Raw genomic sequence first — 14232 nt, forward strand, 5'->3', positions numbered from 1 at the left:
AAATGAAAGTGAAAGAAACTTCTCCCTTTAATGAGTTTTCCATCAATGCGTAGGAATATTATTTTACTTACCTATATTTTATCGTATTATAAGTCATCTTACCTTTTAATTTAGGATACCTCCCTTGTCCAATTCCATATTTGGACTGGATAGGTCAGTCCATCCTTTAGTTCTTGTGAAATAAAATAGTTACAAGCTATGTTGAGAAATATGCTTTGGCCATCGCAATCACACCTTTGCTGTAGAAGATCAATACTCTGTTACATTATCATTGATTTCTTTTTCTTTGTCTTATTAATTTGTTTCAAAGTGCAAATATTTTTTTATATAAAATGTTGCAGTATGAGAAAAAAATACGAGATTGTAAATATTAAAATTTGATTATTAAATTTATTAAATATTATTTTTTAAAATAATTGTATAATTTTAACTAAACTAAGTTTTTTCGAATTCTGAACTACAAATGTTGCAGTATGACATTGTTTTGATTGCCAAAAGCCCAAAAATCTGTTTATTACATGTCTTCTATATCTCTAGTTCTCTGCCTTCGTTAATACCGGAGAAAAGACCATGAAAAAGGAGCGTTTTCCTCATGAGGTCGTTGTCCGTATACTATACGGAATTCCCCTAACATCTTTGCTGAATGCAAAGTTGGTTTGCCGAGCCCGGAGGAGCCTAATACGAGATCCACTTCTTTTTACTAAGCATTTCTTGCATACGGTTGAGGCTGACAATGATCCAAGCTTCATGTTACAAAGCAATTGGCCTATCCGGTATCAGCTTCACTTTCTAGATTTCTCTGAGCATATTGAAGTAGTCTCAAAGAAGCTCCCTAGTTACGCTATGCTTATGAAAATGGTAGATTCAAGCAATGGCTTGCTTTGCATGCATGATACTTCAAGAATCATTTACATTTGCAACCCGTTTACCAGGCTTTACATTGAGCTCCCCAAATTGATTTAAGTATCCAGCTAAAGTGGGACAGTTCGGGTTCGGTTTTCATCCAACCACAAAAGAATACAAGGCGGTCCAGATAGTATATCCAAGACGATGGAAAAGAGGCGACTGAAATGTACCTACATCTACTTCAATCAATCTGAGGTTCAGATTCTAACTGTTGGAAGCCCTGCTTGGAGAAATTTAGGAATGATACCTTACCGTTTTATTTGGCCGACCTCGAAGGTTATGGTAAATGGGAGACTTCATTGGCTTTCTACGCCTAACAAGTATAGTACTGCTAGCTTGCTCATATCGTTTGACCTCGAAACAGAGCAATTCCAAGAGGTTTCTAAATCTGATTGTTGTGGCTTAGATAGGTGTTTTCACCATGTGACGGTTCTACGAGGTCGTCTCTCAGCTGGTGCGTATCATGATAATGAACTATTGGAGATTTGGGTTATGAAGGAATATGGTATGAAGGAGTCTTGGATCAAAGAATTCATCGTCGGAACCAATTACTTGCCCCATACATTGAAGCAAGAAGAGATCTGGTCCTTCAGTAATTCAAATTTTCACTTCCCTAATTCTTTTGTTCAAGTTCTATGTATATTAAAGAGTGGTGAGGTCTTATTGGAGTACAAAAGCAGAGCACTTGTCCTTTATGATCCACGACGTGGAACATTCAAGGACTTTACATTTCCAGACATGCCAAATTGGTTCAAAATAATTACTCATGTTGGCAGCCTCAACTGGCTTGATAGTACTCCTTCCTACTAAGTTTTAAGGTTTAAAACATAGTTGTTTCCTTCATATGCCCTGCGCCTTGTAATTGGTCGCCCTTGTTTCATTGATATCTTCACTTTAGATGGATAAGCTAATAATTTCCGTGTTTATATCGAAGGATTAATTAAATCTTGTTGGAAACAAGCAGACATATGAAAGCAACAACTAAAATGACTTGCAATAGCCCTGAATTTAAAGCTATTTTATCTACGTAGCTTTCAAAAATGCACAACTGCACCCAACTGCACCCAACTGTTTATGTTGCATGTATTTCTTATAAGACATTTATGCATGCATGCTTTGGTATGATGTAATTAGCTTGCGACAATAAAATGAAAGTTGCATATTATCCAATAATTCAATATGACCACAAAATATACGAGTTTTAAAACAAAATCAAGAGGGAGGACGATGTCAAAAATTATTACTAATTATTAATTAGCATTAATTTATTTTTATGGCTCCATCAAATTCATTTATGGTTGATTACCAAATACCAATATCCATTTTCCTTACATTTGTTTTTCTTCTTGTATCGACAAGACCAACAATATTTTTATACAATACCGCTATCATTGATGACTTTTTCTATGTTTTTAACAATTTGTATCAAACTTAAAATTATGTACCCAAACTTTGTTTTGATCGCCAAAAATACTAAACTTCCATATATGACTTGTCTTCTGCGTCTTGACCTTCGCTAATCATGGAGAAAGCGATCATGGAAAAGAGCAAAGTTGTCAAGACAGACCAACCAGCAGCAAACATGATGGGGCGCCTTCCTCAGGAGATCATCCTTCGGATATTATCCAGGCTTCCTATAACATCTTTGGTGCAATCAAAGTTAGTTTGCCGAGCCTGGCGAAGCTTAATACGAGATCCCCTTCTTGTTAGTCAGCATTTCTCACAGATGGCTCATAATGATCCAAGCTTCATCTTACAAAGCCTTAGGTGTGCCCCGTATGATCAGCTTTACTTTACAGATTTCTCTGATTTTAGCGAAGGAAAGGTGATCTCAATGAAACCAGACAATTCCTCTATGCTTATGTCTTTGGAGGATTCATGCAATGGCTTGCTATGCATGCGTGATTCGCGAGGCATATACATATGCAACCCCTTTACCGGGCTTTCGATAGAGCTCCCAAAATTCATTAACTATCCACCAGAGTTGGGACACTTGGAATTTGGTTTCAATCCAACCAAAAAAGAATACAAGGTTATCCAAATATTATATCGACCACAATTGGAAAAAAGAGACCGTCCTTATGTTAATGAATCTACTTTGGTACAATCTGAGGTTCATGTTCTAACTATTGGCAGCCCTGTTTGGAGAAATCTAGGAATGATATCTTACCATTTTATTAGGCAGACATCAAAGGTTATGGTCAAGGGGAGACTTCATTGGCTTTGTAGGCCTAAAAAGAACACCTGGGCTACCTTACTCATATCTTTTGATCTCGAAACTGAGCAATTCCAGGAGGTCCCTAAACCTAATTGCTGCGATTTAGTAAAGTGTTTTCAACATCTGATGGTTCTACGAGGTTGTCTCTGCGTGGGTTCTTCTCATAATAATAAAGAACTGGAGGTTTGGGTTATGAAGGAATATGGTATGAAGGAGTCTTGGGTCAAAGAATTCAATATTGGGTTTTACGTGCCCCAGACATTGCAGCCAAAGGCTTTCCGACGCTTGAGTTATCCATGGGTTGGTTTCCGTAATTTGTCTGTTCAAGTTGTATGCATTTTGAAAAGTGGTCAGATCATATTAGAGTATAGAAGCCAAACACTTGTTCTATATGATCCACAACATGGAACACTCAAGGAGCTTACATTTCCAGGAATACCGGATTGGTTCAAAATAGTTGTTCACATCGGCAGCCTTAATTGTATTGATACTCCTATTAATTTTTAAGACGCGAAAGTAACAAAGCAAATTATTGTAATTCCTTTGGATTTTGATCTTTTTATTACAACAATCTGTTTATTTATATCAGTAACTTTTACTTTCATTATTTCGTCATTTGCCTTTTTATTATATCTTCAGTTTCTGCTTTTGGATCTTTACCTTAATTATGATTTTTTTCTTCTTAAGAAAATAGAAAAATGAAGAGAGAGTACAATGCAAAAAAAAAATCATTAATTATATTAAATAATGGTGATAGAGCTTCATCTAATTCTTCACTGTTGATAAAGGCTATAGTGCTTAATCTTTTGAAAGGCCCAATAAATATGGTGCAACAAATAACGGTAGAATGAGAATTATTCTACTTAATATATATTATCTATTCTACATAGAATATTTACAACATTTTCTTTTGTTTGTCTTCCTGTGTCGACAAGACCAACAATATTTTTCTACAATATTCTGCTATCATTGATGACCATTTTGTTTTCGTTGGTTTACTTTTATTAATTTGTATCAATGTGCAAATGAATTTTGCACCGGCCACTTTGTTTTGATCGCCAAAACCTCAAAACTCCGTCTATAATATCCAAGAAAAAAAAAAAAAAAGAACTGTCTTCTATGTCTCTAGCTTCTCTGATAAACAAGACAGAGCAGAATATGAAGACAACGATGGAGCAACTTCCTTAGGAGATCATTCTTCGTATACTATCTAGGCTTCCAATAACATCTCTGCTGCAATCAATGTTGGTTTGCCGAGCCTGGCGAACCTTATTACAAGATCCGCTTCTTGTTAGGAACCATTTTTCACACATGGCTGACAAAGGTCCAAGTTTTTTCTTCCAAAGCAATCGGCCTAGCTCATCATATCAGCTTTTGTTTATTGATTTCCTAGATATTCATAGCGAAGGAAAGGATGTTTAAGAACTTCCGATTCCTCTACGTCCATGTATTTCGTAGATTCATGCAATGGCTTGCTATGCATGCGAGATGTATACAACCGCTTCACCTGCCTTTACTTGGAGCTCCCAAGATTGATTAACCATCCAGTAGAGGGGGAACATATTGCATTCGGTTTTCATCCATCGACAAAACAATACAAGGTGGTGCAGATAGTATATCGAAGACAATTGATTAGAGGAGTCGGCCTATTTGATGTTACTACATCTACTTTAATACAGTCACAGGTTCATATTCTAACAATTGGTGATCCCGCTTGGAGAAATATAGGAATGTTACCGTATGATTTGACTCGGCCAACATCGAAAGCTTTGGTCAATGGGAGGCTTCATTGGCTTTCTAAGCCTAACAAGAACACCATGGCTAGCTTACTCGCATCGTTTGATCTTGCAACTGAGCAATTCCAGGAGATGCATAAGCCCGATTGTTGTGTCTTGGACCGGTGTTTTCATGATCTGATGGTTGTACGAGGTTGTCTCTCACCTGGTGCTTATCATGATAATGAACAATTGGAGATATGGGTTATGAAGGAATATAGTGTGAAGAACTCTTGGATCAAAGAATTCACCATTGGAACTTACTTGCCCCGAACATTGCAACAAAATGATCTCCTACACTTCAATAATGCAAGGGCTTGATTCCCTAATTCATCTGTTAGAGTTCTATGCATTTTGAAAATTGGCGAGATCTTACTACAGTATTGACACAGAGTACTTGTTCTGTATCATCCACAAAATGGAACGCTCAAGGAACTAAAATTTCCTGAAATGCCACATTGGTACAAAATAGTTGTTCAAGTTGGCAGCCTGAACTGGATTGACACTCCTATTCATTTCTAAAGAGCTAGAGTATACACCGAAGGAGACGTTGTTCCATTTCGACTTTTCGTCTTCTTTGATTGTAACCTGTCTTGCTCTTTTTTTTTTTTTTTTTTGTCATGTGTCTGCCTTGTTATTCATTGTTTGTATTTTTTTAGATTTTCTCTCAATCTTCAATCTAAATGATCTGATTCTTGAAATCTTTACCTTAGAGCGAAAGTACCCGAGGACTTAAGTTGAAAGAACTTAACAAAAACTTCTACGGTAAATATAAATTTTTTGACCTTATTAGAAGATAATTGAATAATAACCGTTGGATATAAATCATTAATATAAACTATTGATTTTTTTTAACTATAAAAATAATTAATTACCTGTTAACCTATGAATCTAATTTTAATTAATTACATTAAATATTATTTATCAAATAAAATAAGAGATTTTTAACATATAAATATAATCTATTTAAAATTCCTAAAAAAAGGACAAGATAATATAATATTTTAAAAAATTTAATTGAAAATTAGTTAATAAAAAGGTGAGAATTATCATAAAATTGGTATCATTTGGCATAAAATGTGCTAAAAGTATTATAACATCTTAAGAGAGAGTTGTGATAATTCTAAACGTAATGAAGATAAGAACAAACATAAAAAGATATTATTATAATATAAATAAATAAGTTAACAACCTAAAAGAATTATTACTTTAAATCCAAAGACTAATTATAAACTAATAAATAAGTATTAACGTAAAAATGTGAGATCAATTGTAAAGTTGATGTTATTTAATGTAAAATAAGTTAGAAGTATCGTAATACCCTTATAAAAAATTGTGATAGTTATAAATATAATGAAAAGTAACAACAAGTATAAAAAGATATTATTATAATAAAAATAATTAAGTTAGTAATGTAAAAGAAATATTATTACAAATAAAAAAATAATTTTAAACCAAAAAATATAAGTTAATGTAAAAAGGTAAAAATAATCATAAAATTAGTATTATTTGACGTAAAATGATTACAAGTATTGTTACATCTTAATAAAATATTAAGATAATTCTAAAAGTAATGAAAAGCAACAATAAGTGTAAAAAAATATTATTAAAATGTAAATAATTAAATTGCTAATATTAAAAAATAAGTATTATAAATAAAAAAATAATTCTACACTAAAAAATTGGTGTTAACATAAAAAGATAAGAATAATCATAAAATTGATATTTTTTGGTGTGAAATAGTTAGAAATGTTATAACATCTTTAAGAAAAAGTTATGATAATTTTAAATGTAATGAAATGTAACAATAAGTGTAAAAAGATATTATTATACTACAAATAATTAAATTGATAACATAAAAGTATTTATTATTATAAATAAAAAATAATTCTAAATAAAAAAAGTGTTAACGTAAAAAAATAAGAGTAATTGTAAAATTAGAATATGTCATAAAAGTGTGCTAGAAGTATCGTAACGTAAAAAGATAATAATAGTTGTAAAATTGGTGTCACTTGGCATAAATTAGATTAAAATATTCATAACACCCTAACAAAAAGTTGTGATAAATTTAAATGTAATAAAAAGTAAGAACAAGAGTAAAACATTATTATTGTAACATAAATAATATTTTTAGCAACAAAAAAGAATTATTATTACAAATAATTAATAACTATAAATCAAAAAATAAGTGTTAATATAAAAAAATGATGAGAGTAATCATAAAATTGGTATTATTTGACGTAAAATAGTTAGAAGTATCATAATACCTTTAAAAAAAATTTTATGGTACTTCTAAATGTAATGACAGATAACAATAAACGTAAAAAGATATTATTAAAACATAAATAATTAAGTTGGCATTATAAAAAAACTATTATTATTAATAAAAAAAATACTTTTAAATAAAAAATTAAGAATTAACGTAAAACAGTGAAAATAATCGTAAAATTGATATTATTTAACGTAAAATAGTTAAAAGTATTATTACACCTTAAGAAAAAAATTGTAATAATTCTAAACGTAATGAAAAGTAAAAACAAACGTAAAAAGATATTATTGAAATGTAATAAATTGTTAATGTAAAAAAAATAATATTATAAATAAAAAAATAATTCAATCAAAAAATAAGTGTTAACGTAAAAATATGAGAATAATAGTAAAATTGGTATCATTTGACATAAAATATATTAAAAGTATTGTAATACCTTAAAAAAAATTTGTGGTAATTCTAAACATAATAAAAGTTAAGAATAAGCGTAAAAGATTTTATTATAACATAAATGTAAGTTGACAATATAAAAAAATTATTATTATAACTTAAAAATAATTCTAAACAAAAAAAAAAGTGTTGACATAAAAAAGTAAGAATAATTAAAAACTGAAATCATTTAATGTAAAATATGTTACAATGTTGTAATGTAAAAGAGTAATAATGGTTGTAAAATTGGTATCATTTGGTAAATTGAATTAAAAGTATCGTAACACTTTAATAAAAAATTATGATAATTCTAAACGTAATAAAAAGTAAAAAAAAGTATTAAAAAAAACTATTCTAACATAAATAATATTTTTGGCAATATAAAAGAATTATTATTACAAATAAATAATAATTATAAACCAAAAAATAAGTGTTAATATAAAAAAGGTGAAGGTAATCGTAAAATTGATATCATTAGATGTAAAATGGTTAGAAGTGTCATAACACCTTTAAGAAAAATTTATGATAATCCTAAACGTAATGAAAGTTAACAACAAGTATAAAAAGATATTATTACAACATAAATAATAAAGTTGGTAATGTGAAAAAATTATTATTACAAATAAAAAATAATTTTACACAAAATAAGAGTTCATATAAAACAGTGAGAATAATCATAAAATTAATATTATTTTACATAAAATGGTTAGAAATATCGTTACACTTTAACAAAAAAAATTGTAATAATTTTAAATATAATGAAAAGCAACAACAAATATAAAAAAATATTATTGAAATGTAATAAATTTGTAACATAAAAAAATTAGTATTATAAATAAAAATAATTTAAAATAGAAAAAAGTGTTAAAGTAAAAAGATGAAAATAATCATAAAATTAGTATAATTTGACATAAAATATGTTTGAAGTGTTGTAATATTTAAAAAAAAGTTGTGATAATTCTAAATATAATAAAATATAAGAACAAGTGTAACAAATTTTATTGTAATGTAAATAATTAAATTGATAACATAAAAAATTATTATTATAAATAAAAAATAATTCTAAACCTAAAAATAAGTGTTAATGCAAAAATGTGAGAATAATCATAAAATTTATATAATTTAACGTAAAATGTGTTAAAAGTTTCATAACATAAAAAGATAATAATAGTTGTAAAATGAGTATTATTTAATGTAAAACAAGTTTTAACTATCGTAACATCCTAAATAAGAATTATGATAATTTTAAACATAATTAAATATAAAAATAAGTGTAAAAAATATTATTTTAAAATAAATAATTAAGTTGACAATATAAAAGAACTATTATTATAAATAAAAAATAATTCAATTAAAAAATAAGTGCTTGAGTAAAACTGTGAGATTAATCGTAAAATTTTTATCATTTAGCATAAAGCATATTAGAAGTGTTGTAACATCTTAAGAAAAAATTTTGTGATAATTCTAAACATAATAAAAAATAAGAACAAATATAAGAATATAGTATTGTAACGTAAATAATTAAATTGACAATGTAAAAATTATTATTATAAATAAAAATTAATTCCAAACCAAAAAAAAAAATGTTAACGTAAAAAAAGCAAAAAGAAAGTGAAAATAATCATAAAATTGATATTATTTGATATAGTAATAACTTAAAAAAGAGTTATAATAATTCTAAATGAAATAGAAAATAAGAATAAGAGCAAAAAAAAATTAAAATAAATAATTAACTTGACAATGTAAAGGAATTGATATTTTTAAATTAAAAGATTCTAAATAAAAAAATTATTAATGTAAAAAGATGAAAATAATCATAAAATTCATATCATTAGATTTAATATATGTTTGAAATGTCTTATCCTAAAAAAAAAAAAAAGTTTTAATAATTCTAAATGTAATGATGAAAAACGTATAAAAATATATACTATTAAACATAATTAATCAAGTTAATTTTCTAAAATAAATTGATATTATGAATTTAAAAAATATATTTTTTTGTTAAATTAATAAATTAAATAAAATTATGTATACTTTTTTTTATGCTTATTTGTTTATTTGTTAACCTGTTCTTCCTTTTTTCATTTTTTTAAGTTATATTATTCTTATAATTTATCATGATATATCATGAAATATCATGATATCTCATGATTTCCTAATAAAGTTATATATTGTGACCTTACTATAGACAAACTTGAACAAAAATTAATTTTACTAAATAAGGGGTTGGCACACTAAATGAGGATAAGATGTGGATATATCAATGATTTCATATTCTTATAAAATTTATTTAATAGAAAATTTTAAAAATACAAAAAAATTTAGAAAAAAGTAAATAAATAAAAAAAGAAGCTCATAGAGAGTACCATGCGGATACTTTTATCAATTTTAAAATATTATTTTCTTCAATTAAATTTATAATATATATAAATATAAAATTAAAATAATAATAAAATATATACTTTTATATATACCTCAAAATGAGTCTAATCAAATTATTCTAAACACGATTTCGTCTCGTTGTCATTTTTCATAAAAGACGTGGATTCAAAACACTTTTATTTAACCCCAATCAAAGTGTCAATGTGACACTTTTTTTTTCAACTTTTTTGTTTTTTATTTTTAATTTAATAAATTTTAAAAACCCCAATTGCAAATTTTTATTTTTATTTTTTAAAATCAAGATTGAATTAGATAGATGAATGTATGAAATATATCTTAATTATTTATAAATGTAATATTTTTATCCTAAAAAAATTTAAAACCCCCCCAAAAAAGTCACTATAAAACGGGTCTTACTTTGAAAAATAAAATTTATAAAAAAAAATTAAATATAAAAAATTACAAAAAAGTAAAAAAAAAAAGATGATGTGACCTAAATTTTGATTATATACAAAAATAATGTACTTTCAACCATATATAAACAAAATTTAAGTATTAGATGATGATACAATCTTCTAAGAGACATTTATATAAACGTGCGTATGGAAACACCACAACGCGAGTCATACCTTTTTGTTTATAAGAGAGGAAATTAGTATGGCTAATAATTTTATGAACAGGAAAGGATATCTTTGGGTTTTTCTTTTAATTCCAAATTAGAAAGATCTGGATTAAAAATTTTTATTATATGCAGCCAATATCATCTTTAAGTTAGCATGATGTTTTAACTTATACACGACATTACCAATGATAAATCCAGATATTTGATTTCGTGAAGGACCAATTTAGATTATACTTTTTTTAAAAAAAAATCTGGTTATATTTACTAATATACCAAAAAAAATGTACTAGAATCAAGATAAAATGCTCACAAATTTATAAATTTCACCAACTCATAAACAAATGCATAAAGAAACAAAAATAAAAGTAATTTTTTTATAGGAACAAAATAAAAGTAAAACATGTTTGGGTTCCTGGATTGGAATCTTGTAGATAAAACTAGAAAGTCAATCAAATTGTTGTTTACTTTATTGTTTCTTAACACCTATGGCAAGTCTATTGATTTTAGAATTTGTAAATAATGATTTGGAAAAAGAGAATAATAGACAAATAGCAATGTAATTTTAATATTTTGTAAATTAGAGTACTTAAAATCAGGTTATATGAATCCGCAAATGTATGTTTTTAGATAAAAAAAAATAAAAATAATAACAATTTTAGTTTGCGTGGTTAATTTAATTTAATTTAATATAAATATATATAAACTAGGGGCTTCTAAAATTTTGGGGGATCTAGCTCTTATAAATCTACTATTGGATATAAACATGCTGTTTTCATCTTACTATATTTGTCCCTTATTGTATTTATGAATCAAACGATTCGATTTAGACTATTATATGCAATAAAATCATGTAATTATAAAACTTTTTAATAAATAATATTTATAAATTTTGAGTTTCAAAATTTTCAAAGTATATTTTTAAAATTTGAATTCAATATAATAATATTTTTAAAAAATGGTCTAAGCTAAATTTATTTAACGGAAAAATTCAAACATGAAAATATTTTACCATTTCATTTGCTTCTAATTTGTTTAATAACCAAACAAAGTTGATAATTTATCTCTCACTTTGTTTTATTAATTTGTTCTTTTTTGTTCCTTGACGATTTTATTTTCAGCTTCATGGAATTGGATAGATTAGACGAACAGTACTTTTCTGCAATCGAGAAACATGCTCTGGTGGATCCCATATAAACGTCACTCACGCACAATTCCTATTGCAACATTATTTAATTGTTGCTCTTTGTTTTACTAATTTGTACTAACGTGCAAATTATTCAATCCTGAAGACTTTGTTTTGGTCGCCTAGAAGTTTTGGTCAGTGCATAAATTATTCAACCCTGAAGACTTTGTTTTGATCGCACATTATTCAATCCTGAAGACTTTGTTCTGATCGCCAAGAAGTTTTGGTTTGTGCATAATTAATGTGTCTTCTATCTCTCGACCTTCGCTAATCATGAAGATAGAGTTCAACAAGAAGGAGCACACTTTGTCACGACAGATCAAGCAGCAGTAAACAAGATGGAGCGTCTCGCTCAGGAGATTGTCCTCCACATACTATCCAGGCTTCCGGTAACATCTTTGCTGCAATCAAAGCTAGTATGCCGAGCCTGGCGAAGGTTAATCGAAGATCCACTTCTTTTTACAAAGCATTTTTCATACATGGCTGACAGTGATCCAAGCTTCATTTTACAAACCAGATGGCCTGTCCCGTATCAGATTTATTTTGTAGATTTCTTTTCTCACAACCAAGGAGAGGTGATCTCAAAGAAACTTCCTATTTCTTTTATGCATATGTACTTTTTGGTAGATTCATGCAATGGCTTGCTATGCTTGCATGATTCTTCAGAAAACATCTATGTTTATAATCCGTTTATCAGGTTTCCCATGGAGCTCCCAAAATTGATTAAGTATCCTCCAAGATTAGGATTGTATGGATTTGGTTTCCTTCCAACAACAAAGGAATACAAGTTGGTCCATATATATTATCATAGAATCTTTAGACCTGGAGGCGACCCCCAAATTCCTGCATCAACTTTAGAACAATCTGAGGTTCATGTTCTAACAATTGGAAACCCCAGTTGGAGAAATTTAGAAATGATACCTTACCGTTTCCTTTGGCAACCATCACAGGTTTTGGTCGGAGGCAGACTTCATTGGCTTTCTGACCCTAACAGATACACCAGAGCCGGCCAGATCATATCCTTCTACCTAACAACAGAGAAATTTCAGGAGTTCCTTCCTAAACCTGATTGCTGTGGCTTAGTTAGGTGTTTCCATCAGCTGGTGGTCTTACGAGGTTGTCTCTCTGCAGCTGCTTATCATGATAACGACAAACTGGAGATTTGGGTCGTGAAGGAATATGCTGTGAAGGAGTCTTGGATCAAGGAATTTACCATTGGAACATACTTGCCAACAACATTGCGGCAACATGATCTCAAATTAGTCCTTAATGCCAAGGACTATTTCCCTGATACATTTACCGGCGTACTATGGATTTTGAAAAATGGTGAGATTTTGTTGGAGTACATGGGAAGGGAACTTGTTCTATATGATCCAAGACAAGGAACATTCAAAGAGCTTATATGTCTTGAAATGCTTAAGTATCTTAAGATTATTGCTCATGTTGTTAGCCTCATTGGGACTGACAATACTGTCATTATTTCTTAAGAAGTAATCTGTAATTAATGGATGTTTCCTTTTTGTTTGGATCTGCTTGTTGAAAATCAATCTTGCTTTATTACATTTCATATACTTTGCCTTCTCATGGCATTGGTTGTCTAGCTTAAATTTTTAATTCCATCAATCTCCAAACATGTGCTTTTGATTTCATCACAGTTGATGATACAACTTGCCTTGCATCTAAATTTGCAGGAAGTTCAAGGTACCAAGCCATTGAATCCTGCATCGGATTATCTACATATATTCATTTTAATGTCCAGCTACACCCAACTAGATCGCATTACTTGGAAACATAGGTAATGTGAAAGAAACGAATAATTAAATAGATGAAATAATCGATTAAGTTGAAAACTGTTAAAGGTTAGTCAATCGACTAAGCATATATATAAGTTGATCAACTAACATCATAAAATCCAAGTTGGAACACTTTTAGATCAAGTTGATCGATAAACCCTTTCGATTAATTAAAAGTGAAATTTTGATTATGGAGTGAATTAGTCGACTAACCAGATGAAGTTAGTTGATTTTTAGTAATCTGAAAGTATACAAATAGAAACAAATGGTTAATTGACTACCCTTAAGATATCTTTCACTCTATAATCCACATCAACTAGTTCGCTTTCTAATAATTTTTTTTTTTTATAAATCGCTTTATAAGTTTTTAATTTTAGTTATCATAATTTAAATTTTAATCATTGAAATTAAAATTTTAACATTTTATCAATTCACACTGTTGTTGGTAAATCTTTTCAAATCGTCATTTTCTTTATAAATGGTTATTAATGGCATCTATTAAGATCCAACAAATGTCATCAATTATTATAATTGAAAAGGTAAATTAATTGGTTGAATACCATCAATATAAAGAGATATATCTCTCTTGGAAAAAATTTCTATAAACAGCAGAGATAGAATCATTTCAACGCACAACAAAATACAAGTTTTAATA

At 28.3% G+C, this 14232-nt stretch overlaps 2 protein-coding genes and 1 pseudogene across 2 annotated transcripts; all 3 read left to right on the top strand.

The window, feature by feature from the left end:
* Positions 1–570: 570 nt before the first annotated feature.
* LOC111306488 (F-box protein At3g07870 pseudogene) lies at positions 571–1823 on the top strand (annotated as a pseudogene).
* Positions 1824–2300: 477 nt separating this feature from the next.
* On the top strand, positions 2301–3631 carry LOC111306491 (F-box protein At3g07870-like). Its single transcript, XM_022904335.2, has one exon. The coding sequence runs from the start codon at positions 2429–2431 to the stop codon at positions 3629–3631; it is 1203 nt and encodes a 400-aa protein (XP_022760070.2). The 5' UTR covers positions 2301–2428.
* A 938-nt stretch (positions 3632–4569) lies between these two features.
* On the top strand, positions 4570–13389 carry LOC111306492 (F-box protein At3g07870-like). Its single transcript, XM_089751101.1, has 2 exons — positions 4570–5119; positions 12064–13389. The coding sequence occupies exons 1-2, from the start codon at positions 4570–4572 to the stop codon at positions 13269–13271; spliced, it is 1758 nt and encodes a 585-aa protein (XP_089607227.1). The 3' UTR covers positions 13272–13389.
* Positions 13390–14232: the final 843 nt, after the last annotated feature.

The sequence above is a fragment of the Durio zibethinus genome, chromosome 21 (genome assembly GCF_047325235.1).
Source record: "Durio zibethinus cultivar Kanyao isolate XHJ-2024 chromosome 21, ASM4732523v1, whole genome shotgun sequence".
NCBI lineage: Eukaryota > Viridiplantae > Streptophyta > Magnoliopsida > Malvales > Malvaceae > Durio > Durio zibethinus.

Excerpts from the sequence above, each read along its gene's own strand:
- LOC111306492 (XM_089751101.1), top strand. The coding sequence starts at position 4,570 with ATGTATTTCGTAGATTCATGCAATGGCTTGCTATGCATGCGAGATGTA. Across the intron at positions 5,120-12,063 it reads ATGGGTTATGAAGGAATATA|ATAGAGTTCAACAAGAAGGA; the intron begins GTGTGAAGAACT and ends CTAATCATGAAG.
- LOC111306491 (XM_022904335.2), top strand. The coding sequence starts at position 2,429 with ATGGAGAAAGCGATCATGGAAAAGAGCAAAGTTGTCAAGACAGACCAA.